Consider the following 26,859-nt stretch of genomic DNA (forward strand, 5'->3'; position numbering starts at 1 on the left):
TCCATATTGTGAGGAATCAAAAGCTATTCAGCTGACCCACAATCCAAGGCAATTTCAGCAGGGTCAATTCATCATTAGGCTGGTCGGCCGGCACACAGAACCACTCCTCAAGAAGATATGGGTGGCCGAGCCAGCTTTGATGGGGTCAACATATACATCGGCTCATCAGCAGGCACCATCAACCATGGCCTGTTTGTATGGTCAGGGGGCTCAGTGTTGTTGGGGTAAGGTCACTAATACTTGTGGAGGCTGCCCAGTCGCCGCCTGGGAAGAATTCAGCACGTCGTGGAATTCTTTGCGCAGCTTGTGGGTCTCTTCAGTAAGGCCCAATGCCCTGTCGTAATCTGTGGCGCTAAACTTGAGATGACGGCTGCGGTGGTCTTGGCGGAACTCAAGTTCCATAACCTTCCGCGCATCATATAACTCATCCCTCTTGTTCAGCATATTAAAAAAATTAAAGTGTTTTTCAAACCAAGTGGCATGTTCGCCTTCACTCCCAGACTTGTCCCTCGAGATCTGGAAGTTCCACATATTAGCAGCAGCCTTGGACCACTGGCTGCAGGTAAGAGTCAATTCCTTCCCAAAACGATTAGAAAGCTTGTCTATATTTAGAATATAAATCCCTTTGGTTTCTCCAGGTGCGGGATTAGATTTGACAGTGGGAAGGGTTGACACCTCATCAACAAGGGACCGTAAATTCTGAGTAAGGAAGAAAGGAAGGGGAACTGCAACACAATGCTCAGTGTCATACAAAGACTGTGGGAATTCAATAGGAATGGGCTCCCCAACAACCCTCTCAACATGGTTGGAGCCGTCCATACAACGCCTTTTGGAGGCTCTTGCGTCCTCTGCAATGGTGTCATCATCCTTCCTTTTCTTTCAAATCTTCATCCACAAGGTGCCTCGCAAGACTATTGTAAACAAAATCATGAACGGAAGCAAAAAAGGAAGGGACCCTTAATCGGGCCAGATCCTCGGGATCAATGGTGATCAATGAAGCAACTTCTGATCCCGGTTGAGGGTGGGCGGCTGGGTCTAGAGCGTTATTCAACGTCTTGGCAGATCTGGCATCATTCTCGGCCTCGATCGTTTTGTTCCGCTGGAGAATATTGGTGAGAGAAAGATTCTTCAAGAGCTGGATAATAGCTGGGGAGGTGTGGGTGCGCGGAATGCGAGGCTGCACGCTGTCGGTTGTACCACGGGACTGAACATTGTCGGTGGAAACGGCAGGAGCAGTAGGGGCGGTAGAAGAGGTACCAGTAGGAGGAGTAGGGATGTCAGCCATCAGGAGAAGATCCAAAGTCAAAAAATATTGTGATATGACCGACGGATGATTTCTTAGTGTCAGAACCAGAGAAAGCGATGGGAGACGCACTCCCAAAACATAGATGTCTATTAGTATCTACAGGTGACTGAGACGTCTGGTTCTGACGCAGACATTATCTTATCCTAAGATGAGTTTTGCACTCGTGCCTCGAGCTTACTCATCACGGAACTTGACAACTAGGCTCGTGACCAGCCTGTATATGATGTATGCATGTATCACGCCTGGTTACGTGACCAGGTTACGTCACGTGAGCACTGGCAACCCTTTTGGCGTGCGCCGTCACCTCCGTCACGCGGCTGGTAACCTCTCTCCAGCGATTCGCGTTCACGGAGTCCTCGATAGCGTAGATAGCATCACACGAATGAATCCGTTTTTTCCGCTCTCTCCCCGTTCCCCTCTGGTCCCTGTCCCCCTCCTCCTCTTTGGGATCAACGGTCTGCTCTCGCCCTCAGGCATCCCTGAACTCCCACCTGGGTTGTTTGGACCTCAGTCCCCCCCTCCGTGCAGCTCCTGTGTGACCCCCTCATCTGTTCGAGAGAGGTGACCCCGATCGAGGAAACTGCGCATCCCGAAGGTGGAAACCGCTATTGCGGCTCCCGATCTTGTATATCGCAGGTACTTCTCATATACAGAACGGTCACCGGTCTACTTGACAACTTCAAATCACACCTTGACAACTTTAGACTCACAATGAATGCAGGTATATTTTTATTCTCGCAAACTTGAATGTTTGAATGATGCAACTCCTCATTAACAGTGTGCTTCTGTAGTTTCAAAATCAACCGAAATGGAGATGACACAGCCACGTAGAAATTCAAGCTTATTGGACGCTCTACACCCGGAGGCCAGAGCCGACACGTAAGTAGTTGACTCGCAGCACGAGCCAACGACACATGATCATGAGCACCAAAAGACACTCTATAAGTCCCCAAGAGCAAGTTCTTCCCTCTTACAAACGCCCAAGTCTCCCAACCACTTAGTGCCCCAAGGTGTTTCCTGGAGAATCTGTGTGAACCCCACATAGTCACATAGACTAACCTCTTGTTTTCAGAACATAGTCATCTTTGAGACAACGAGCTTGACCACAGAAGCCCTTATGCCTGCTTCTCAAGAAACTATGCCTCCCCAGGTATGTTTAGTAATTCTTGATCACAAATTCCACGCCTTGTTTTATCTACACTCCCTTAAACTAATCCTTGTTCATCCTTTCAATAATATGCTTGATTCATATTTGTGTTTACTGACTTATGTTCATAGATTGCCAATCTGTTGGGAAGCCAGGATGTTGCGCCTGTTCAAAGGCAGGAACAACAACAATCTGGCCTCCCATCTGGTCGGGATCTTGGTCTGAGTCAACAACGACAGGGATCGCATGATTCTGCCTCCAACCAGCCGCAACACATGTCAATTGGTTTTGCAGCAACAGGAGAAGTGCCGAACACGAGTGTCAATGCAGCGACTGTTCAACAAGGCCAGACAGGGATGAATCCCTTTCCTCCACCATTGGACAAAACCCGCTTTGAGCAAGCATTTAGAGCTTATTGCGTCAAAAAGAACTTGAATGTCAACATACGCAAGCTACAAATTGACAATAGGCCAGTTGACCTTTATCGGCTCCACAGGAACGTGATGCTTGAATTCGGTGTCAGTAAGGTGCGTTGTTTCTTCCCTAACCATGTAAAGTGTATGGCTTACAGATTTTCCTCAAGGTGGAACAGAAAGCGCTTTGGGACGTTATTGGAGGGCGTATGGGATTTGTTCAGTTTTATGGAACTGAAACGGAACCAGCAAAATCTGGACCTGGAGTCGCACAGCAACTTGCCCACATTTATAAAGAGCTCCTAGCCGCTTTTGACCACTACTACATAAGCGCAGTGGCTGAGGCACAGCTGAAGGCGCAGGCGCAGACACCTAGGAATCCTTTGCAGATGTCGCCTCAGCTGATGCAAAGTGTTCTTACTTATGCTCACATGTCAGTCTCTGAATTGCATCAACGTGGGGTTCTGGAGAAAATTATCACATTTGTGGAAGCAAATCGAGCCAATTTGCAGCGGACTTATGCTGATCAGAAATCTTTCCAAAGCCGGTTCCGCCTAACAAACCAGACACGTCTATCCAGCACAGTGATTCTCTACTCTAGGCTCTGCCTACTGTTTATCATAAACATGCTCTTATCACTTCTCATTTGACTTCGTTTGCCAGATTAATCTATTCAGATTTCTTTGGCTCCTTGCTCACTTCCCTCGCCATCCAACCTCCTTTCTTTAAGTCACCCCTTGCCATTCGAGTTCCTCGCTCAACATCTCCTTTCAATGACTGATGTTAGCACTGAAGCAACTCAGCAACGCGCTCAAGCCCTCGAGGCTGTTGTTTCCGATGTTGTGGAAGAACGGTTGGCCCTCTCAGACTTTGCAAAACGTCTCCAAGACACAGGCGCTTCTCCAGCTGAGGGCGAAGACTATCTACAACAACTTACCCAATGGCTGGAGCAGCAAAAGAAGGAAAGAGAGACTGACGAGCTGCCAGACACTCAGTCTGGAGAACAAGCAGTCTGAGAATCGACTCCTGAAGGTCTTGACAAGGCTCAGGCAATCGACTTTTGCGCTCGGCGCAACGTGCTCCTGGAAGAAGTACGTGTTCGAGAAGCCGCTGATCGTCAGACAGCGGTTGACACCACCACGTGGGCTGTCCTCAACGCCAAGCTCTCTCGTTTGGCGAGCTCACAGGTCTCCAACGACACTACTACCCTTCTCTCAGCTGAAGATCTCGCAAAACTACTTGGAGTTGAACGTTCAGCTCCCCAGTCCCTACCTGCTACTGTCCTCGCTCTTGCCCTGCATCTGGCGGAGCTCTTGACTTCTGCAATATCCGATCCCCACATCGAAGAGACCTGGAAACTATGGCAGGCAATCGGGACAGACAAGACTATCGACTCCCTTGTCAATCTCATGCAGGTACAGCCGCTCGCTGATCCCATTCCCCACTCTATCTGGCGCTTGGTTATCCAGGACCACTTCGTCGACTTTGAGAAACTCTTCGCTTCAATGGACAAAGGATATGACCACAACGACGAGCCTCGAGACTTCGGCGGAGGCTACGCACTCATCAAGAAGGAGCAAGCTTCCACTAAGCGTCCTCTTTGATCCGAATCCGAATGGCTTTGAGTCTTCGGAGCTTGGAGCTCAGCTGTTGTACTGGTTTATCATCACTGGTCTTCAGAGCTTCAAAGCTACCAGTGCATGGTCACTGACCTGTTTCGTGCAGTACCTCACGACCCATCGATTGCCATTGCTTTCGATGTCGAAGCTCATGACAGCTACGCGAAGAGTCCTTTCCGCATGGACAATCAGACTCAACTTAATGTGCCACTTCTGGCACGCATGTTCCAAAGCACTAGCCCGTCTTCCAAAAAGCGCACTAACCCATTGCCTTCGCCAAGCTCTCCTTCAAAGTGTTCGACAATTCCTTGCCGGAATTGGAACATGGGCATTTGCGACGCCCCTTGCCCAAATGGGCGCAGGCACGGGGTTTGCTCTGAGTGTGAAGGCCAACACCAAGCAAAAGACGAACCTGTCTGCAATACTCTCTTCCAAGCTCGACAAAGAAAAGGAATTAGCGGAGGCAACTCACAGAGCAGCAAAGGCAAGGGAAGGGCCTAGGACTATCAACTCAGGGTTGAAACGGAAGCTTGATACCCCACTCATAGATGTACCTCGCTTCTGACATCGTTATGTATGGTCTAACTCAACCAATAAACACCTATCCCCTGCTGCCCTTTACACTGAATCTGTGCCTCCTCTTCCTTCACCACCTGCTCACCTTTTGCAAGACCAAAAGATTCAAGCATCCCTCCTTGCTATGCAAGATCATGTAAAAGTCGACACACCTTTCAATGTCGATAAACTCGAGTCCATGCTCACAGATCACCCAAATCAACCATTTGTCCAATCAGTCATGACGGGCCTTCGAGATGGATTCTGGCCTCTCGATGATGGAGAATGGAAAGTCGAACTTGAGGAAGTCATTGACAACTACTCCACGGATGAAGGTGATCTCAATGCCATCTGCAACTTTCGAGACAAAGAAAGAGCAGCCAGTCGCTGGTCTGACGAGCTTTCAGACTCTGAACTCTTGCCAGGCATGAAAATGTCCCCCATGTTCGTCGTTTGGCAGAATGGCAAAGCTCGGGTCATCACCGACCACTCAGGCTCTGGAATAAACAATGGTATTCCAAAATCCGAAGCCAAAGTCTGCTACGACGACATGCACCCCTTCGGGCAATCTCTTCGCGATTCCCACACAGACAACCCAGGTCATCGCATCATAACTTTCAAGTCAGACATCGCATCTGCTTTTCTCAACCTGCCCGCACACCCTCTATGGCAACTTCGTCAAGTTGTTGTAGTCAAGGGGAAACTCTACATCATGTGTCGTCTGGTCTTTGGGAACCGTGCATCTCCACGTTGCTGGTGTGCCGTTTCCGGACTTTTGTGCTGGTTGGCTATTCGAAAACTAGGGATCTTCAGCCTTCACGTTTACATGGATGACTTCTTTGGTTGGGACTTTGAAGACAACTTAATCATGTATCACGGGAAGCTTCGTCCATGTCAACAGGTCCAACTTCTCTTATTTTGGGAAGCGATCCAGTGCCCTTTCGAGGACAAGAAACAAGAGCATGGGAGCGTCTTAAAAATCATCGGCTTCTGGGTTGATGCCAACCAAGGCTCCCTCTCTCTTCCTCCAAGCTCCCTCATCGACATCGTCGATAAAATCAACATCTTCTTGTCCACACCCAATCACAAACCAATCCTTCGTGAATGGAAACGACTAGCCGGCCACCTTAATTGGCTCCTAAATGTGCTACCATGGGCTTGTCCTGCCCTTTCAGCTCTCTACCACAAAACCAGTGGGAAAACTCGTCCTCTCGGGGCTGTACACCTCAATGCAGAAGTTATTTCTGATCTCTCCTGGCTCGTCAGCATCATCCCAAAGGCGGTTGGTGTCCGCTTCTTAGACGATGGTATCTGGGACGACACTGCCACAGATTTGGAACTTTGGACTGATGCCAGCCTAACTCTTGGCATGGCCTTTGTATATGGAAATCAAGGCTTCATGTATGGGATCAAGGAGTGTCCCCCAGGCTTGAAAATCGACATTTTCTTCCTGGAAATGGTGGCTATCATGTCAGCCATCCACCATGTCGCCTCATTCCCTTCACCCCCTCACCATCTCCTCATCCATACTGATAGCTTGGATTCAGTCGCCATCTTCAACAGCTTACGTGTTTCTGAAGCACTGCACAATGGTCCACTGATGGCAATAGCAGGCATCATTATCGAATCAGGAATCAACCTTCGTGTTCGACATATCCCTGGCAAAGAAAATATTTGAGCCGACCTCCTCTCACGTCTTTTGCTTGACGAATATCGTGCAAAATTTCCTCATGACCGTGTCTGCCTTTTCTCCCCACCACGGGACCTCCTGCCGGCGTGATGGAGGGGGTGCTTTTGAGTGCCCTGGGCGGGTCTAGGCCATCGTGCCGGACTCGCCCAACAATGAAGCTATCCGATCTTGACAATTGTGTGCTTCACTTACAGGTCAACGCCATCGAGAAGTCAACGGTAAAAGGCTACGCTACAGGAGCCCATGACTACATCTCTTTCTGCATGGCTCATCACCTCTCCATTGAACCCACTCCTGAAACACTAGCTCGTTACATTGCGTACACCTCCCAATTTATTGCCTCTGGTCCTAAATATTTATCAGGGGTCAGGCACTTTCTATCTGATCTATATCCTAACTTTGATGCTAATTGTGCTCACCCACTCATCACCACAACTATTCGAGGATCAAAGAAAATCTGTGCCAACCCAATCCGCCGCAAATTACCTCTGCGTCCTGCACACTTACAAACTTTTCTACTTATTGCCCGTGGTTCTGGGTCCTACAATGACCTCCTCTTCGCCACTATCCTCTCTTGCCTCTTCTACGCTTGCCATCATTCAGGTGAATTGGTACAGAAGAACTCAAAAGAGCTTTTCGACTGGAGGAAGATCATCAAATGTTCTTCCCTAACATTTTCTCAAGGAAGAGCTCAGTATCACCTCCCTTATCATAAGGGAGACCCATTTTACCGTGGTACTGATATCTTATTCTCACAACAGGAAGTCGCCGACCCTGTTGCACTTCTTCAAGAATATGTCGATCAACGTGATTCCGTTCACAATGCATGCCTAGCTCTCTTTCTATGCGAGGACGGTTCACACCCTACTCGGTCATAGTTCGACACTCGCTTCTTCGCTGTACTCAATTGAGAATTCGGAGGGCACTCACCTCGTGCAGGCGGCGCCACTTTCTATGCCAGCCTCGGGCTATCTGAAGACATCATTCAAGCCCTCGGCAGATGGTCCTCTCAAGCATGGAAGATCTACATAAGGGACAATCCAACTGTTCGCACTGAACAGCAGCTTGCTGCCATCGGACTACGTCGGGGGCGCCGTTGACAATTTTTCTATGCTTCCTGCTTCCATCATCTCTCACCACCACCACCCCACATCAACATCAACACCTCATCAATAGCTTACACTCTCCAGCCTAAAAATTTGGGGCTCGCCTCGCCTCAGCGACCCCTTGTTGTTGCTACCATCACCTTGTGATCCCACTTTTGAACAGCGCAGCAGAGGCCAAGGATCAGGTGATCAGAATGGACCATGTGGTGGAGGACCTGGTCAACAACTTCCACTTCCACTCAGGGGGCCAGCCACTCAGAAAAATTCAGCTGTTTCACTAGGACATCATCATTTTTTACAGCAACAGAACGGGCTCAACCTCTTGGAAGGCAATAACTTTTCAGACAGCCGACAGCCCCAGCAGAGATTGCCGCAACAAGGCCCGCCGATGCAAAGTATGTGGCCAACGAAAGAAATGCTAGAGAAGTCGCACCAGTTTGTACAGAATTTCAAGCGAGGGTTCAACACCACTAGTGAGTGATTGTAGGTTGTGGGAGTTGGGGCCAATTCTTACGAGTATACATAGCTATTCTGTCCATGCCTACTGTTGAAGTTCCTGTGGAACACCCAACTGAGTATCTTAGTCTGCTCGACACCCTCCATATCCAGTGTCTAGAGATTGAGCCGAAGCTTGCGATGTACTTGGTGTTTACTGGCAAAGATGAACTGATAAAGATAATGGCTGCCATTGTGTGTGATGATAATTGTCTCCCCAGTCTTCATCTAACCAGTCACCGTAGATCTGCATCGTTGCGCAACAGAAAAGTTATGGAGTAAATCGCTTTATTGTTCCCCTCAACATGCTTCAGAAGATGCTTGTGGAGATAAAATGGACCATGGACGGATGGACCCAAAAACCGTTTGCACACCAACAGTGTCAACTCCTGCGACTGAATGATGCTCAAGGATTGGGGGATCAGACAGACCATCTGGCGGAGAACCTGGCCGACAGCTTGCATTTGGAGGGCCCAGTTGCTCAGAAAAACCCAGCTGCTGCATTTGAGCTAGACCCCTTACAAGCAAGGGGTATGCACCGGTGATTGCCAGCATATGGGGTGGGGAGGGGCATTGGGTAGGTGAAGGCTTACCCGAATTAAAATTTTTGTACTGTTATCTTTCTATTTAATGCCTCCAGAGGATGGCCGTCAACTGGCAATCATTCTTGACATGGTCTGAGAGCTGTGCAATGACTGTGTGAGCCTAAATGCATGTTTTGTCCGCATTTGGCATGTTGACGTCAGTTTAACGATCAACAAACCATGGCTTGGCGCTTATCGATTCCATTTCCAATCCATTTCGTTCTGGCCTTCTCAAGTTGGATGTATGGCTATACATTAGCACAGCTGCCTGAATGGCGTCATGCTAGGCAGCGTCATCACACACAGTGAGTCAATGTTTTCATATAAATTGGCAAAAGCTCATCGAAACGATAATCCTCTCCATAGAGTCCCCATCCAATATGCCAAAAGCGCATAAAGGCCTAAAGGTATGTCACTGTACATTCAGAGAGATGGCCCACAAACAATCAATAGGGACCTACCGAGCACGATGTGTCAAGCACTCGTTGGTGTCAGGAGTGCAAAATTTCTGTAGGACTCAGCTTTGCCGGCGAGAAGAACTGGACACAACCAGGACACAACATACTGAAAGTGCAGCTCATAATTTCATGGAAATAAATTTGTAAACATGTGATTTATTTCCTTTTTAGGAAGGCTGGGGTGGGGGGGTGGGTCTATGAGTCCTTATCATAATAAAACAACCCCGTGTACAGGGATTTTTTTCTGCGTACCCCTTGCTTACAAGGCAATAGTTTTCCTGACAATCCACTGTTTCAACAGAGGATGTACAAGAAGGGACACACACACAGAGATGAGGATCGCGACACACACACTGAGCAACGACACACCAGGGAGCAGTGTGTCGCACAAGGTTTTTGAGTGTGTAACAATGCTGTGTTCGTGAATTGTCACTGTAACGAGCGTGATGCATGATGGCTCCCATTTCACCCACCACGTTGCTCTCTTTCCCCCACCACCATTGCTGCCCATGCTCGTAGCCGTCACCCTGTGCTTTCTTCCTACCCTTCTTCCTGCCCCTCCCCTCACTGAGGGATGTGGGCCGACCTTTCAATGACAAGCAAGCCAGTAACACCAACAGTGGGGATGAACTTGAGATGTAGGGAGGCTGTAGGGAGAGGCAATGAGGGAGCAAAGGCATAGGTCCTAGGGGAAGAGGTGAGTCCTACATCGAAAATGTGAACCCGAACCCTAGACTAACCCGCATTTCAAGCAAGGACAATAACTAGATCGGGGACCTCACGATTCAAGCACCAGCCCATCTTGACGACCATACGCGGTGAACGCTATGAAGGCCCGACGCTCATGTGGAAAAACGACTACTGCAGGAACAACAGTTCCGTGGTGAACCCCGTCACAGACAGTGGCATTATCTGCCAACTGCTGCTGTTGTGGTGAACCATAGAATGCCAGGACCGGCCCAACGTCTGGTGAACACGAGATAAGCCTGATGACAGTGTGCCATGTCCCCCACACCCCCGAGAAATTTATCCACCCATTGAGAAGGCAAGCATGATGAGGGCACAAGGGTTATCACTCTCTATCATACATATTTTACCTACCTGCTTTACCCGAAATGTCATTTAGCCCACCTTCTGATTACACAGAACAAGTTCAAAAAAAAACTTGTTCCTTTGAATTTCCGAAGCCCAATACAATAGTGAATTATTTGAACTTGAATGGTAGACGAGTAAGGCATGTATGCCTATATAGGCGTCATGCAGGTTGAAAAATGTTTGATGGATGACATTGGGATATGGCGGTTGTTCTGCACATTTAATCCCCGCATGCAACTTTCCGAGTGCGCATGCAACTTTCGACCAGCGCGCAACTTTTGGATGCTAAATTTGACCGCATGGCGCAACTTCCAACTATGTAAAGGCATCAACTCTTCCATGTAATTCCTTTTGAACCACCCTCTAGCTACCCCAGCCCTACCTTCTACCACTTCATATAATTTTTATCTATTTCACTGATTTCTATTCATCTCCTTCATATTAATTCTTATAGTCATCCCCAGGCCATCTGCTTGCTTCAAATTGACCAAAGGGTATCCTGTAGCATGTGAATCAGTTGTTATATGTAGTAATGAAGGTTATTGGCAAGACTGGTGATGTAACTGATGAGTAGTATGCTCCTCCACCCCTCTCCATGCACCATCTCCCATGTAAAGTGCCCCTATATTCTCATTGCTATACTATTATACTACCTTTCTATCAAATAACATACATGACACACTAAATTACAGCATAAATAACAAAATGCTTGAGAGTAACAGTGGCTCGGGGGATATGGTGAGAACCAGTACCGGATTTGGTAGTTGGCAATGATCAAGCCGATAATTCCGATCCTGATGATGGAATTTACCTTAGAAGGATATTGAGACTCCGCCTGATCGCTTCTCATGGTGGTGCACAATCCTCGGTATGTGTGACGACCAGTGACATGCTGTGACAGAGCGTCACAGGCCCAATTTCTTGAGACATTGACCTTGTACTTTCTACAACACCAATTCAATATATATTTTGCAATGGGTTTGACTGAATTAAGTGAATGAATCCATTCAGAGAGTTTTCCATGTAGCAATTGCATTTGTTGCTCCAAAAATGCGAAATTAGCTTGTTTTCCCTGCCAAATTTGGCACTCTGGAGAGATTGGACTATAACCTTTCAACCACAGCACGTATAAACACGATTGGCAGGAGGATTTTACTTAGAATTTAAATTCCAATCGATCTACGAGTCCAGAAATTTTATTTGTGGCCCATGTGCCGAGATAGCCTTGAAAATAGGCACTTTAACATGGTTAAGGGGTAGCAATTAAAATTCTGGACTCGTAGGATTAAAGCCACATACTAATCGATGATTTTGTCTCTGCAAACCTAAGCCGAAATCCTATCTATTGTGAAGCTGATAGCTCAAGTAGGCAACCTTAGATAAATAGGTGCTGCATAGCCACCAAAATCAGATACATTGTATACTTTTATACATTTAGATAGAGACTATCTATACAATTTTGGTGCATTTTTTTCATGTAAATCGGTGGAGAAATGACTGAGCTACATTGCTTACAAGTTCGAGCTATCTGGAAAAGCATCACCAGTCCGCCAAATCGGGAAGGTGCCTGTTTTGGCCACCAGTTATAGATAGCCAAAACTTGTAAACGATGTAGCTCAGTCATTTTTCCACCGATTTACAAGAGGAAAAGTGCACCAGAATTGTATAGATATTCTCTATTCAAATGTATAAGAATATGCAGTATATTCTACTTTGGTGGCTATGCAGCACCTATTGGCACAAGGTTGCCTCTCAAGCTATAGAGCTTCACAATGGATAGGATTTGGGCTTAGGTTTGCAGAGACGAAATCATCGATTACTATGTGACCCCAATCCTACGGGTTCAGAAATTTAATTATTAGCCTTTAACCATGTTAAAGTACCAATTTTCAAGGGTATCCCAGCACAGGGGCCACAAATAAAATTTCTGGACCCGTAGATCGATTGGAATTTAAATTCTAAGTAAAATCCGTCTGCAAATCATTTTCATACATGCTGTTGTTGAAAAGTTATATTCCAATCTCTTCAGACTGCCTGATTTGGCAGGGAAAACAGACTGATTTCGCATTTTTGGAGCAATAAATGCAATTGCTACATGGAAAACTCTCTGAATGGATTCATTCACTTAATTCAGTCAAACCCATTGCAAAATATATATTGAATTGGTGTTGTAGAGAGTACAAGGTCAATGTCTCAAGAAATTGGGCCTGTGACGCTCTGTCACAGCATGTCACTGGTCGTCACACATACCGAGGATTTGTCGGAGTTTTCTAATTTGGCATCTCAACCGGTTCTAACTTGTTGTGGACGTTCCTATCAAAATTGCTGTCATAATTAAGAGCAACCAAAGAGTTTTTGGTTACAATTTTGGTCCCATCCAGGATGGCAACCTGGTTGCAACAGGTGGCAACGGGAGTTCCGGCGTGATTGTAGCCAATTTTGGGCTAAAAAATGGAAAAATAAAGAACTTTCAACGGTTAGCACTGGTTGGAATACCGATTCAATGCCGTCCCAATTTCGGCTGGTTGTGACAAAAGAAATAAATCTCCGACATTGTGCACCACCACTTCTCATGTTGCAACGTCAACCTTCTATACTGTCACACGTTGACGGACATATGCCGCTCGCTGTCAAGCACAATGAGCTCGTACCTTAGTTTCAATGCAAAGTATTTGATACAATAGATTCTGCAATGATACTCTACGTACTATTTTAAAATTGAAACAGAGAAAAGAAGATTTAGGCAATAAATAGATGTACATTATGTGAGCTTGCCGTGTTCAACGACGATGAGAGACTTCGGGACGATGTTGAGGATTACTTGGATGACGTTGCATGAGAAATGCTAGACCAAACAACCGAATTTAGCATCCAAAAGTTGCGCGCTGGTCGAAAGTTGCGTGCGCGCTCGGAAAGTTGCGTGCGGGGATTAAATGTGCAGAACAACCGCCATATTGGCCCTTGGGAGACTATGTACGCGACGAAGATTCGAGACACCAGCCAATCCAAACCACACTCTTGGCATCAAATGTGTCGCTTTTCGGGACGATGTGTCGCCTTTTTTCTGGTGTGTCGCTTCTCTTTTCTGTGTGTGTGTGTCTCATCTTGTCCGTCCTGGTTTCGGTTTCAACACCTGCAGCAAGGGTTGCCGCAACCAGGCCCACTAAGTAATCCAACCGATGCAAATCACGAAGGAATACCTTGAGAAGGCACTTGAATTCCTACGGAACGTAGAGCAAGAGGTCATGACCACGAGTACGTCTTTGCTGATGGTGCCAACTGGTTTGTTGAGTCTTACCAGGATCATAGTTATCCCATCCATGGCTCCTGTGGATGTTCCTGCTGAAGGCCGAACTGAGCATAATACTTTGCTTGACGTCGCCAGTGCCCAGTGCATTGAGCTTCAGCCGAAGCTGGCGGCTTACCTGGTGCTTTTTGGCGAAGAAGACCTGATTAGAAAATTGACTAACGAGCGCGTGTCTAGATCTGTATCGTTGTGCAACAGAAAAGGTTTGGAGAAACTCGTTTTATTACTACTGTCGACATGCTTCAGAATATGTCTGGGGAAAAGGCTACAAGAGGCGACGGACGGTTGGGCAACCTCAATTCAAAATGGGCTTACAAGTAGACAACTGTAATGGGCATACGAGTCGACGCAACATCTTACTTCGATTACAATGACGTTTGTAGACTGTGTCCACACCCCTTTGCTTCAAGGCTTGTAGGCTTAATATATAATTGTCAGATTTCGTAGGCGCCTTGCAGGAAACTCGACAATCAAAATAAATAAATACGCGACTTGAAGTACCTCGCGCGTTCCTTTGCTTTGTACACTGGATTTTGATAGACTCGAACCAGTCTCTAACGGGTTCAATTCACTATGTTAAATACTAGAGGGTGGACGAAGGGGAGTTTGATGGATGAGTCCGGATTGGGTCAGAATAAGGCGAGTACTTTAACAACATAAACTACGTGTATAAGAAGAGATCTATCAAGATGAGAATGAGAAAACGAAGCCATGGCACAAATAGATATATCTCCACGTAAATCAGTTGCTGTCAGCGGCATGACACTTCTTGCGATGTCGGGTGAGGACGTGCGCGACGCCGAAAGTGCGCTTGCAAACATCGCACTGATAATTTCGGATGCCAAGGTGTGAAATGAGATGATCTAGGAAGATGGGGGATCAGTAAAAAAGGCACAGCATTAATAGAAGATTCACCCACTGCGGAGGTTGTGCTTCGTGGTGAAAGTGTCAACACATCCTGGCCAGTCGCACATGAACGTGACTGCGGATTTCCTGCGCCGCTTAGACGCTGTCTTGACTGCTTGAGTGGCTATCTTTAGCCGCTGTACGGGAGGCAAGTGTGGCCCTTCCGGATGGGCCATATGTGTGACAGCAGAATCACCTGCATTGGTCTGCGTAAAATCAGCGCTCTCTGGCAATGGCGTCATAAGACTAACAACGCGAGGAGGTGATGCTGAAATTGCACGAGTAGGATAAGATTGAGAATAATCATCGGGCATGGTGGGCAAAGGCTGTAAAGCGACACCAATGTTCTGCGTAAAACAGAAATCCTCCTGCTGTGGTATCATACGATCAACGCGTCCATCGCCATTGGATAAAATTGGGATTGAAAAATCAAGAGGGGATTGAGAATGATGGTTGTCCGTTGTGGACGAGGATTGCGAAAGGGAGTGAGAATCCAAAAACGAGATGGGTTGCATGGACAAGACGTTGGAACTGCTCGTGGTGGCGCTAACGACTGTGGTTGTTGATCTTGATCTGGCTGAACCGGCTGCAACAAGAAGAGACGAAGATGATCAGGTACATACCAATACTAGCCTCGCAAATGATCAAACTCACGTTGCCAAGTAGCCCAACTCTGCGCAGAAAATGGATGACACACTGGATTGCTAGGATATTGAACAAGCTGGCCACATATTGTGCAAATCTCGCTTTGACTGGGGTATTGGTGAGCAATAACAACGCTTCTTGACACATCTGCTGTGAGGGCTATCTCCTCGCGAAGATACCCAGGACAACGATGGGAAACCCATTTATGAGGTGATGCTGTGATACGACGCAGGGGAGAATCTGCTGAAGATGCCGAAACGCAGTCCAAGTAGTCCTCGAAACGGCGCACTATAGACTCGAGGCTTCGATTGTTTGCACTCTTGTCAAGTTTCCACCGCACTTCACGCCGAGGAGTTTTATGAGATGTTCCCACTTCCGTCGAGCTCGAAACGTCCCCGGCGACGTTTGAGTGGCCTTCCCGATTGGTTTGAACGACCCTTGAACTTGAGTAATTTTCGACGAAGTCGTCGGCGTCGAGTTCCCTTTCTGGAGAATCGTCTGTCATTGAATTCAGTGGCGGTAAAAAAAATGGAAATGAATACGGTACCATAGAGGATGGAGTTGACCTCCGAAAACAGCTGAAGTGGGAGAAGATACTTGTCTCAGCGATGGATAGGTTCATCTATCTTAGAAAGAGTACAAACTTTCTGACAGAGCCCGCTCAATATTTCGGTCCCACCGCGGTAGTCTTGTGGATGGTAAAAAGATGGAGCTGGATGGGGTCCACGAGCAGTGGTATCCAGTAAGTGAATGGAAAGAACTGGCTCATCGCTGCCACCAGCAAAGATGTCGAAGTTCTGATCCTCAAAAGTAAGAGTCTTCTCAGTGCGAAAGGCTAACCTTATAAACTCACCTCCCATTTCAGATTGCTAACCATTTCCTTCGATAGAAGGTTCCAAGATTCCATGTAACTCAGTCCTGCCTAGTATACCAGAACATATTTCAGACAAGCCATAGCTGAATCAGAGCCATCCATACCGCGAGCCCTTTGACCTGGTGTCATTTGCGTGGTTAAGCCATATCACCATCGCCAACAAGGTAACTGACCGTTTTCATCGATAACTGAACACTCTTATTCAGATCGGTGCGCAACGCTCTAGCTAACAACGAATTCATTTTTCTGTCAGGTACTGATATCCCCATGAGTATAATGTGTTAAAGAGATTGCAAGAAACTCACTTCCATGAAAAACAATGAATGGAGTTTCTGATATGTTTTCATCAGAAATCCCAACAATTTTTGGAACATTGGAATGGCTGGGTTTTGAGCAAGTCATTGGAAGATACGAAAGATCGTAGATGATATTCACAAAAAGTTTTTAGTCAGTGTAAGATTGAGCTTCCAACTCTGCAAGAGTTACGCTTAATACATCCTTTGAGTGAAATGAGAATTTTTTTACCTGCTTGGCGTGAGGACCATCGAAAACCTTGACCGCCACAACGCGCCCTCCGTAGAACGCCGAGTGTGTGCGATAGTTGGAACCGCTTGTTAGTTGTCTATGCAAGTCTATGTCCTTTGGATGGACAATCTATGAAACGGAAAAGAAATCCGTCAAGGAGAATGTTTCACGACAGGAAGCGAACCATCAGGCCGTCCGAAGTTTCATCGTGAGCTTCTCTAAGTCTCTTTCTGGGTCCATCTGCTTCCGCATCACCTTTGTCGAGATCACGCTCTTTCCGTTTCCCCAGTAATTGTGTTGCAATGGGCACTAAACACTTCGTTCAATAAAATCATTGAAACATTTGGATTCCGAACCAACCTATAGATTCTGCAGGCATCGCGAAGTGGATGTTGACGTCCCCACCAATTTCATAGATATGACCGTCTTTGATGGTAAAACCTGATGCATGGGCAAAGAAGGGCATGTGGTTTATCGCTGTAGGTGCGAGACAAGCAAGAGAGAATGCGATGCGGCAGAGGCCGCCAGAATGTCGGACCGCCCGCTGACCTGGCCACGAGCCCAAGGGCCTACAGTGCTTTGCACTGCCGTCTGCACAACGGAATTTGGAAAACCTGTTTGTATGTGTTGTACCGTGACTGCCACAAAGCGGGGAGAAACAGACCACTTCATCCAACAAGGCCTAAAATCTCTTGTGCTGAGAGATGATGCCCACCATGCCAAATGGTAATCCATGTGCGCATCACATCTGATCCTTATGGCGCCATGGGAGTTGGTTGTGTGCAAATTGTGTGCTCAGATCTGGTTCTGATACGTGACAATCTGTGACGAAAATACAAAACCAAATAGAGTTTTCGAAACTCCCTTGTGCAGACGGCAATGCAAAGCACTGTAAAGCCTTGAGGCTCCCTCGGAAAACGCCGCTGAGGCTCTCACGTGGGGCCACAACTAAACGTCTGTCGCGTTCGTCGCATTAGCGCGATCGCTTCTCCGTTTCCCTCCTGTATTATCCCGCCGCTCGCAAATGTTCAGCTCCACGTAGATACAATTTACAAGAGTCATTACATGCATTAAACACACAAAATTTTCATTGCCACATCATGCTTGAGTTGTAGCTACTTATGCTAATTGATTGATAAGATAACTGTTGCACTATGCGAAGGGAGTGAATAAATGTACAAGGAATTCGTGTGGGTGAATTCCTTGGTTGTGCCAAAATCTCGCCCAGACTCAAGAGGTGCGGACAAGATTTGAGCGTCAAGTGAACTCAAATGGTGAGAACTTGCCGAAACCCAACTGGCAGTACCACATCAGCAAGACGACATCTCACTAGAAATGCTAGAATTAGTAAATTCTAGCATTTCTAGTAACTCTAGTCATTTCTAGTCTCCTAGTTTTTCAAACTAGGGCTAACGAACTTATCCGATTCTAGACACTCCACTAGGAAGGTTGGACAGCTAGTACTAGTATTTCATACTAATTCTAGTAGATCATTCAATATTCTAGTGCCACTAGGACACTCTTGCCCAGCGAGATTTTTATAATGATTGTATAATTTATCTAATGAACAAGTGACAAACATTCCTAGTTACTTATGGAAGGTGAGACGAAGAATCCTCATCCCTCCCAGCTGCCCACTAATACAAGACGTACTGTGCAGGCCGCCGCGCTTCATCCTGAGTGGCAGCGTAGAATGACCTTCATAATAAATAGTAAGTAAATAAGTTTAGGAAACAGTCAACAAAGATACATTACTTACGAGGACGTGAGGGAGATAAGAAGTAAACTCGAGGAAAGGAACAGAGACACGCGGAAGGGAAAGAAAACCTTGAGGAAGAAACAGGTGAAAGGAATGAAAACTCAAGGGAAAAGGACGCACCTCTCACAGCCTGTTCCTAGGAGTCTCTCCGCGACGTCATCTTCGCCCCTGTGGTCCCAACCCACTTTCCCCCTCAGCCACTGACAGCTAACACACGTGTAATCCACGCCGGAATTGCACGCGCATCCCGAGGATTGCATGTAAGAATCCAGGTGCGTGGAATTCTTTCAGGAGGGCAAGAAGATCAGAACAAGAGCCTGCGTCTAGGCCAGCTGGATAACAAGAGAGGGCTGGTATTTGTTGGAAAGAAGGAAGGGAGGTAACAGAGAGTCTGAAGGAGGGGATAAGGATGGAAAAGGAAGGTGAAGGAGAGGAAGCAATGTAAGGAGGTAGGAAAGAGGTAGGGGTCGGGAGCATGGAGTGGAAGGCGAGGATACGCAACAGCGAACCCGTGGAATTGGGCACACTGATGATGATGCGCAAGAAATCGGGTGAACCTGATATGTACGCACATTTGTCCACTCTCATGCGCTTGAACGGTGTGCCTCCCAGCACACCCCATGACAGCGTATGACCAGTCGCCATACACCTCATCATCCCGGAATGTCGCCCAATAGCCAATCATTGGAAACACCCGTTGATGCGGCTCCGATTCGCCCTTCAGCAGCTCCACTGCTTATCGTCGACTCTTCTTTTGATGAGTGCGCGGCCTACGGTGTTGAGCAAAGAAGGAAAGAAGCTCGGAGGGGATTGGGACTGATTGGGGTCACAGATGGTGAGAGGGAAGGGAATGCATGCCTTGGAAATTCCCCTTCGCGGATTTCAACCATAATCACGTGATTGTACAATGGCATCATTTTTCTTGAGGGCTGGGCTCTTCGACTTCAACATTTCTCCGTCGCTCATCACTCAGCCCACTCACACGAACACGGATTTTCTTTTTGGACAAGGAGATTACAGAATGGACGCATAGGCAGTGATACTCACTACGGGTACCTTGATTTGCATACTCCTGCCATGTTACTCTTGGAGTCGAAGTACCTGCCACTTGCCGCCACTTTTCAGTTCACCTCCGTGAATGGATCGTCGTGGCATCAAACTTCCATTTTTTTACTTAGTGTACTTATACAATCACTAGAGCAGTACAAGCCATAAAAATTTGTAAAGGGAAAGTCAAGTAAATTGAGGTTGATCCAGTTGAAATGGAACCATGGCACAGTTACCACTTCTGCATAATTGACAGTGCCAGTGACCCCTTCTGTTATTTGAAGTTGCAGATTCTGCATCAGAAGTCTCATGGGTAATAAATAGAGGTTGGATACACTTTTGCATAATGACTGGAAAGTGACTAGAAAACTGACTAGAAAAAGTGACAGTTACTAGAAATGCTAGGCGTCCTAGGACGTACTAGGAAAAAAAAAGTTTCTAGTACTAGTGTTTCTAGGACACCTAGTACTTTCTAGTGTTTTCTAGTGTTTCTAGCTTCTCTAGCCAGATGTCATCTTCCTGATGCAGTTTCGGCAGTGCCCGAACGCTGTAGGGATGGTGGGTGGGTTCAAAAAATTTAAGGTAGGAGTTTCTGCGCGTCAGAACCAGATCCGTAAGATGGGGAGAAGCACTCCCCCAAAGCATAGACTTATATTAGCATTTCTAAGTCAAATGTCTTGTTCTGACATGCATTGTTATCTTATCCTAATATGAGCATGCACTCGTTTCTCATGCTTACTCATCATGGAATAAGATAACTGTTGCGCTATGCGAAGGGAGTGAATAAATGTACAAGGAATTCGTGTGGGCAAATTCCTTGGTTGTGCCAAAATCTCGCCCAGACTCAAGAGGTGCGGACAAGATTTGAGCGTTGAGTGAACTCAAATGGTGAGAACTTGCCGAAACCCAACTGGCAGTACCAACCCAAGTGTAAGCTCACAACAACAGGTTGGTGAGGCAAGGATGAGCCAAACTGACTGCCCAGTGGAGTGTCACTTGGATTGCAGATGTAATATAGATGATTCAAAGAAGATCATATATTTTCTGTGTAGGTTGGGGGTGATTGTTACAGATGATAATGGGGAAGGGTGTTTACCAACAGTTTTAAATAAGTGGAGATATACAAGAGGTGGCATGGAAGGATGTTACAAAATTTAAGGGGAGGTACATTTCTCAAGTAGAGCAGAAGGGATCTTGTTGGCTATACGGAATTGTTCAAAAATCTCAGCCAGACGAAGGAAGTGTGCTTGGTTGTAAGCTTTTGAGGTAGACATGGGGAGGATCTTGTCCATATGGCACCAGTAAAGTAGGAAGGCAAGGGAAGTCCAACCTCCAGTAGCAGCAATGATTTCTGGGGGAACACTGGCAAGTAGGAGCTCGACTGGACCGCCAATGCAAAAGCTATGACCCAAGACGTGAGCTAGCATGGCAGTTGACCAGATCCCAGTGATGAAATGCAAAAATTCATTTTTGAGGAGATTTTTGGGTTCCCCAGATGATGTCTTGTAAGTGAAGAGTGTAGAAGTTGTCGGAATTGAGGCGTTGACTTGGAGATGGTTTTTAAAAGCAGTGACTGGGCATAAGGGGTCGCTGTCCCGGCATGCAGTGAGGATGACAGTGGCACCAAGTTCTTTGGTCATCTTGGTCCATGGAATGTCGAAGGAGGCAGAGGAAGTGCTGTCATGCAGTACGCGAAATAGGATCCTGAGGGAACAGTAAGGAGGTGGTACATTGAAAAGAAAGCAAACATACATGGTAGAGTGCAATACATGGTATTTGGGATCAAAAGCAGCAGCAATGGCAAGAGTTGTCTCACCAAGTCGACGGCACCCAAAGAAAGTCACAAGGGTGACGGCCCACACAGCAGCGTGGAAGGGGGTGGTGAGATCCAAGGAATGGCACAGGCAAGAAAGGTGTTCAATGGAGACAGGAGCTCAGAGAGGTAGCTTGTGTTTTGTACCTTCTTTGTTTGCAGAGGTACGGGAAAGGTGTACCCAGTTGTCATTGCCATACCATGGCGCATGATTGACGATGTGCCAGCTGCACAGACCAGATAGCCAGGAGCGGATGGTGTTGCCGGATTGCTGGCCCTTAAATTTGCCAATGAAAGCACATAGTAAGTTGTAGTCAGCTGGCATACGAGCTTCCTTGGAAATGCCCCATTTGTCACAGAATTGAGTGAAGCGCAAAGGGCCCACACCATAAGTGGATTTTGTGTTGGGTGCGAGAGCGCCTCGGACGGCCATAAGCGCGGATTCGACAAGGGGAGGGGGGAGTCTTCTGGTAAGGGCAGCGTGATGGCGCGAACCAAAGGGAGTGCACCATGCGAAAATGCGATCAGCGGCAGGGACGTGGGGATGGAAGTCGTTATGAGTAATAGAGTGACCAGGTTTGGGTTTGCAAGAGCATATGATGCACAAGGGGGGGGGCAGAGGATGGGGAAGAAGGTGAAAGGGAGGGCAAAGAGAGTTGGGAGGGGGGAGTCTTGATGGTAGAGCTGGTAGGAGAGCAAGGGGGTGTGGGACGCAGAAAGGGATGGAAGAAATTTTGAGATCACGTGGGGTGCAGTGAGATAGAGCTGGGGGATGTTATCTTACCGACACGTCTCTTGGCGACACATGTTGATGAGGCAAGTTTTCGGTCAAGGCTAAACATAAAGGAAACAATCAGTAAGCTCATCAGGGAGCTTGAGGTTGTGAGAAATGTGCTGGCCAGGTTCCCCCTGTTCTCCGCACGAGATAGGGTCAGCTGGGTTGGCAATAGATTCAACATAAGCAATTTCAGGGGTGATAGACAAGTGGGAAAGGACGAGGTAGGTGAGGACCCCCGAAAATCCTGCTAAATGATAGATACTGAAATTGCCGATTTCCAGATTCTTGTCCGTACCAATTTTGGCGAAGTCTGTCCGGATTTTATCTAGCCTAGACCAAAATTTCGAAAAGTTGTCCGAACTGCGTATCTAGCCCAAGTCAGCACAAGTATTAGTGACCTTACCCCAACAACACTGAGCCCCCTGACCATACAAACAGGCCATGGTTGATGGTGCCTGCTGATGAGCCGATGTATATGTTGACCCCATCAAAGCTGGCTTGGCCACCCATATCTTCTTGAGGAGTGGTTCTGTGTGCCGGCCGACCAGCCTAATGATGAATTGACCCTGCTGAAATTGCCTTGGATTGTGGGTCAGCTGAACAGCTTTTGATTCCTCACAATATGGATCAGCCCACTTGCCGCACCCTGGCTCGGCAAAGTCAGTTTACATACCCGAGGTCATGAATCTCATTGTGAGCCCCGAGCAGAGATGAGGCCGGCCCCCATCTGTTGCCATCTCCAGCCTGGATATGGCCTGGCCCAGTCGGCACCACACTCCCTACCATTCTTTGGCTTTTCTCCAATTAAACAATTTATGTTGCCATCTGTCCCGTGATGATAGCCAGCCTGGCTAACACATGGCCTAACTAAGTTTACTTGTTCATATGTTGTACCAACCCCCCAGTGTTCTTTGCTATGTCCTGCATTCAAAATCACCCTCTGGTTTTATGTTTGCATCAGGCCAGTGAGTACATTAGCTGGTCCTGTATTCTGGTGCAAAGTTACTGAGCAGACAAGGTCATTGAATCTGTATAAATGCATGGAAACAGCCAATCAAACATGTTCAGATGCAAAATAATGGAGCCGACAAGTGGGAAATAGTACAAATACCCGGGTTTCACCTTGAGTGATTGAGCCGATTCCATATTAAATCATTGTGTCTGGGCCAGTGCATTTTTCAGGGAAAGGATGTGTGAGCTGGCACCATGTCCGGGTGAAATTACACCAAGCAGACATGAATTACATCAGTAAAGGTGCACATCAGGTGATGCAGGCATTTAAATCCCAAACTGTTGAAGTACGTTGGCTGGTGCCATGTCCGGATGCAAAATAATCGAGCAGACAAGTGAATGAAATTGGTAAAAATGCCTGGGCTGCACATCAGGTGATATTAAATTGTTGAAGTACTTTCAAAGGGCTGGGAAAACAACCGAGCAGACAAGTGAATTAAATCAATAAAATTGCCCAGGCTGCATCTCGCATAATAGAACATTTTTAATATTAAATTGTTGAAGTACTTTGGCTTGTGCCGAGGCTGGGTGGAAAATAACCGAGCAGACAAGTGAATTAAATCAGTAAAAGTGCCCAGGTTATGTCTCGGATAATAGAGCTGATCCAATATTAAATTGGTGAAGTACTTTGGCTGGTGCCAAGGCCGGGTGGAAAATAACCGAGCAGACAAGTGAATTAAATCGGTAAAAGTGCCCGGGCTGAGTCTCGGATAATAGAGCCGATTTACTATTAAATTGTTGAAGTACTTTGGCTGGTGCCAAGGCCGGGTGAAAAATAACCGAGCAGACAAGTGAATTAAATCGGTAAAAGTGCCCAGGCTACGTCTTGGATAATAGAGCCGATTTAATATTAAATTGGTGAAGTACTTTGGCTGGTGCCGAGGACGAGTGGAAAATAACCGAGCAGACAAGTGAATTAAATCAGTAAAAGTGCCCGGGCTGAGTCTCGGATAATAGAGCCGATTTACTATTAAATTGTTGAAGTACTTTGGCTGGTGCCGAGGACGAGTGGAAAATAACCGAGCAGACAAGTGAATTAAATCGGTAAAAGTGCCCGGGCTGAGTCTTGGATAATAGAGCCGATTTACTATTAAATTGTTGAAGTACTTTGGCTGGTGCCAAGGCCGGGTGAAAAATAACCGAGCAGACAAGTGAATTAAATCGGTAAAAGTGCCCGGGCTGAGTCTTGGATAATAGAGCCGATTTACTATTAAATTGTTGAAGTACTTTGGCTGGTGCCAAGGCCGGGTGAAAAATAACCGAGCAGACAAGTGAATTAAATCGGTAAAAGTGCCCAGGCTACATCTTGGGTAATAGAGCCGATTTACTATTAAATTGTTGAAGTACTTTGGCTGGTGCCAAGGCCGGGTGAAAAATAACCGAGCAGACAAATGAATTGAATTGGTAACATTGCCCAGGCTGCGTCTCGCATAATAGAACCTGTTTAATATTAAATTGTTGAAGTACTTTCGCTGGGTGGAAAACAACCGAGCAGACAAGTGAATTAAATCGATAAAAGTGCCCAGGCTGCATGTCAAATAATAGAGCCGATTCAATATTAAATTGGTGAAGTACTTTGACTGGTGCCGAGGCTGGGTGGAAAATAACCGAGCAGACAAGTCAATTACATTGGTAAAAGTGCCCGGGCTGCGTCTCGGGTAATAGAGCCGATTTAATATTAAATTGGTGAAGTACTTTAACTGGTGCCGTGTCCAGATGCGAGATCACAGAGCAGACAAATAAACCAAATTGGTAAAAACGCTTGGGCTGCATGTCAGGTGATGCTGGTAATTTCATATTAAATTGTTGAATTACCTTAGTTGGTCCGGGTGCAAAATCATGGAGCAGACAAGTGCATTAAATCGGTAAAAATGCACGGGCTGCATCTTGGATGACAGAACCGATTTCATATTAAACTGTCCAAGTATTTCAGCTGCTGCCATGTCCAGATGCATAATCACCAAGCAGACAAGTGAACCAGATTAGCAAAAATGCCCAGGCCTCACCCTGGGTAATGCTAGTGATTAAATATTAAAGTCCTTCAGCCACCCCCGTGCCCAGCTGCAAAGCCACAACTGAGTGGATTCAATTGGTAAAAATGCCCGGAAGTACTTCAACCATGCTTTGTTCAAGTGGACCACTACCGAGCCTACAAGTGAAGTATATCACTGAACATGCCTGGGTTGCATCCGTATCATTTCAGTCTGGGTGTAATATTACCGAGCAGACAAGATAACACAACTCATGAGAGTTGTTCCCTGAGCTCGGAGCCATTCATACACCAATGCCAAAGAGACAAGTTAGTTATAACTTTCACACCATCTGCCTGGTGCCCCCTCTCAATGCCATCATTGTTGACCGACAATTACTAAATCAGGCACTAGTTTCTCCAATAGGTGTAATCCCGCCCCCATTCTGCCCACCAGTCATGAGTATAGTATTTCCACTGTTACTGGACTATTTCTCTCCAAACAAGTTCCTAATCATATCTTGGTGGTGTTTATTATATATGGTGTGGGGTTCACTTAAGGCTGGGGTAGCTATTAGGTTGTTCAAAGAGTATTGATCAGGTAAGGAAGGCAGGATGTTTTGAATATGTGTTTGGTGGATACAGAGATATGGCTAGAATGTTAGTGACTATCCACGTACCATTGTCCTGCTCCATATATAATCTTCTGAAATCATTATCTTGTCTTGTCAATCTCTGTAATTCCTTTTAAACTTCTTTCTAGCTATCCCATCCCTACCTCCAACCCACTTTTGACTCTCATTGGTGAAACTGTGGTGATGTAACGAATGGATACAATGTATTCCTCCCTCCTCTCCATGCACCATTTACCAGGTAAGTTCTCCAATTAGAACCTTATATCTTCATGTCTTGCAAATAATAATTGAACATATTCCTCTGGAACTCCCATGGGATTTATATGTCTTCTGGGCATTTTGTGCAATACAGATACTCAGAACCCCAAATGGCTATTCTGAGCTACCACACATTAAGCATATATAATATACACTGTATTCTTTCTGCTTTGGGGAGACTACAGTAAAGGTATACATACCATGGGGAACATTGAGGGAGATGCATGTCAACTACACTACTATACGTTCTTGTTTTGAGTATGTCATAGACTACATCAAGATATAATTAGCAGGGTTTTTGGATAGAAGTGGCCCAGTAATGGTCAAGATATAATGCTGATGACAGGAGGGCAGGATGGAAGGATGGAAGGATGGCGGGATGGCGGGATGGCGGGATGGTGGGATGGTAGGATGGCGGGATGGCGGGATGATAGGATGGTGGGATGGTGGGATGGCAGGAGAATCCATTCACTTGCAACTTTGCAGCCGGACATGGCATTAGCTGAAGGACTTCACCAATTGAATATCAAATCGGTTCTATTATCCGATGTGCAACCCGGGCATTTCTACAAATTTAATTCACTTGTCTGCTTAGTCATTTTGCACCCAGCCATGGCACCAGCTAAAGGACTGCAACAAATCAATATTAAATCGGCTGTATCACCCGAGATGCAGCTCAGTTATTTTTACTGATTCAATTCACCCATTTTCTTGGTTATTTTGCATCCAGACATGGCATAGCAATTTGATATCTAATCACAAGCAGCAGCCTGGGCATTTTGACTGGTGACTTCGCACCGAGACATGGCACCAGCTAAGGTACTTCAACAATTTAATGTTAGATTGACTCTATTATCCGAGATG

The 26,859-nt window shown here is 46.5% G+C and overlaps 7 protein-coding genes across 7 annotated transcripts; 2 read left to right on the plus strand and 5 right to left on the minus strand.

Annotated features, from left to right (window-relative positions):
* Positions 1-210: 210 nt before the first annotated feature.
* Positions 211-1,285, minus strand: LACBIDRAFT_327093 (uncharacterized protein; the record flags this gene model as incomplete). The annotated part of the gene is made up of 2 exons (XM_001880964.1): positions 211-756; positions 956-1,285. The coding sequence occupies 2 exons, from the start codon at positions 1,283-1,285 to the stop codon at positions 211-213; spliced, it is 876 nt and encodes a 291-aa protein (XP_001880999.1).
* A 1,138-nt stretch (positions 1,286-2,423) lies between these two features.
* LACBIDRAFT_297375 (uncharacterized protein) lies at positions 2,424-3,516 on the plus strand (the record flags this gene model as incomplete). The annotated part of the gene is made up of 3 exons (XM_001880750.1): positions 2,424-2,456; positions 2,585-2,980; positions 3,025-3,516. 3 exons carry the CDS (start codon positions 2,424-2,426, stop codon positions 3,514-3,516), a joined length of 921 nt encoding a protein of 306 aa, XP_001880785.1.
* Positions 3,517-9,632: 6,116 nt separating this feature from the next.
* Positions 9,633-11,318, minus strand: LACBIDRAFT_327096 (uncharacterized protein; the record flags this gene model as incomplete). The annotated part of the gene is made up of 6 exons (XM_001880965.1): positions 9,633-9,651; positions 9,743-9,805; positions 9,942-10,103; positions 10,156-10,359; positions 10,505-10,617; positions 11,151-11,318. 6 exons carry the CDS (start codon positions 11,316-11,318, stop codon positions 9,633-9,635), a joined length of 729 nt encoding a protein of 242 aa, XP_001881000.1.
* A 2,329-nt stretch (positions 11,319-13,647) lies between these two features.
* On the plus strand, positions 13,648-14,106 carry LACBIDRAFT_297377 (uncharacterized protein; the record flags this gene model as incomplete). The annotated part of the gene is made up of 2 exons (XM_001880751.1): positions 13,648-13,723; positions 13,778-14,106. 2 exons carry the CDS (start codon positions 13,648-13,650, stop codon positions 14,104-14,106), a joined length of 405 nt encoding a protein of 134 aa, XP_001880786.1.
* A 410-nt stretch (positions 14,107-14,516) lies between these two features.
* Positions 14,517-15,196, minus strand: LACBIDRAFT_297378 (uncharacterized protein; the record flags this gene model as incomplete). Its single annotated transcript, XM_001880966.1, has 2 exons — positions 14,517-14,638; positions 14,695-15,196. 2 exons carry the CDS (start codon positions 15,194-15,196, stop codon positions 14,517-14,519), a joined length of 624 nt encoding a protein of 207 aa, XP_001881001.1.
* Positions 15,197-15,928: 732 nt separating this feature from the next.
* LACBIDRAFT_297379 (uncharacterized protein) lies at positions 15,929-17,191 on the minus strand (the record flags this gene model as incomplete). The annotated part of the gene is made up of 9 exons (XM_001880967.1): positions 15,929-16,123; positions 16,180-16,248; positions 16,305-16,319; positions 16,374-16,456; positions 16,506-16,582; positions 16,636-16,673; positions 16,726-16,854; positions 16,910-17,034; positions 17,086-17,191. The coding sequence occupies 9 exons, from the start codon at positions 17,189-17,191 to the stop codon at positions 15,929-15,931; spliced, it is 837 nt and encodes a 278-aa protein (XP_001881002.1).
* A 1,090-nt stretch (positions 17,192-18,281) lies between these two features.
* LACBIDRAFT_327098 (uncharacterized protein) lies at positions 18,282-19,141 on the minus strand (the record flags this gene model as incomplete). Its single annotated transcript, XM_001880968.1, has 5 exons — positions 18,282-18,285; positions 18,379-18,423; positions 18,485-18,552; positions 18,701-18,816; positions 19,057-19,141. The coding sequence occupies 5 exons, from the start codon at positions 19,139-19,141 to the stop codon at positions 18,282-18,284; spliced, it is 318 nt and encodes a 105-aa protein (XP_001881003.1).
* Positions 19,142-26,859: the final 7,718 nt, after the last annotated feature.

Source organism: Laccaria bicolor, genomic scaffold (genome assembly GCF_000143565.1).
Source record: "Laccaria bicolor S238N-H82 LACBIscaffold_11 genomic scaffold, whole genome shotgun sequence".
Taxonomy (NCBI): Eukaryota; Fungi; Basidiomycota; class Agaricomycetes; order Agaricales; family Hydnangiaceae; genus Laccaria; species Laccaria bicolor.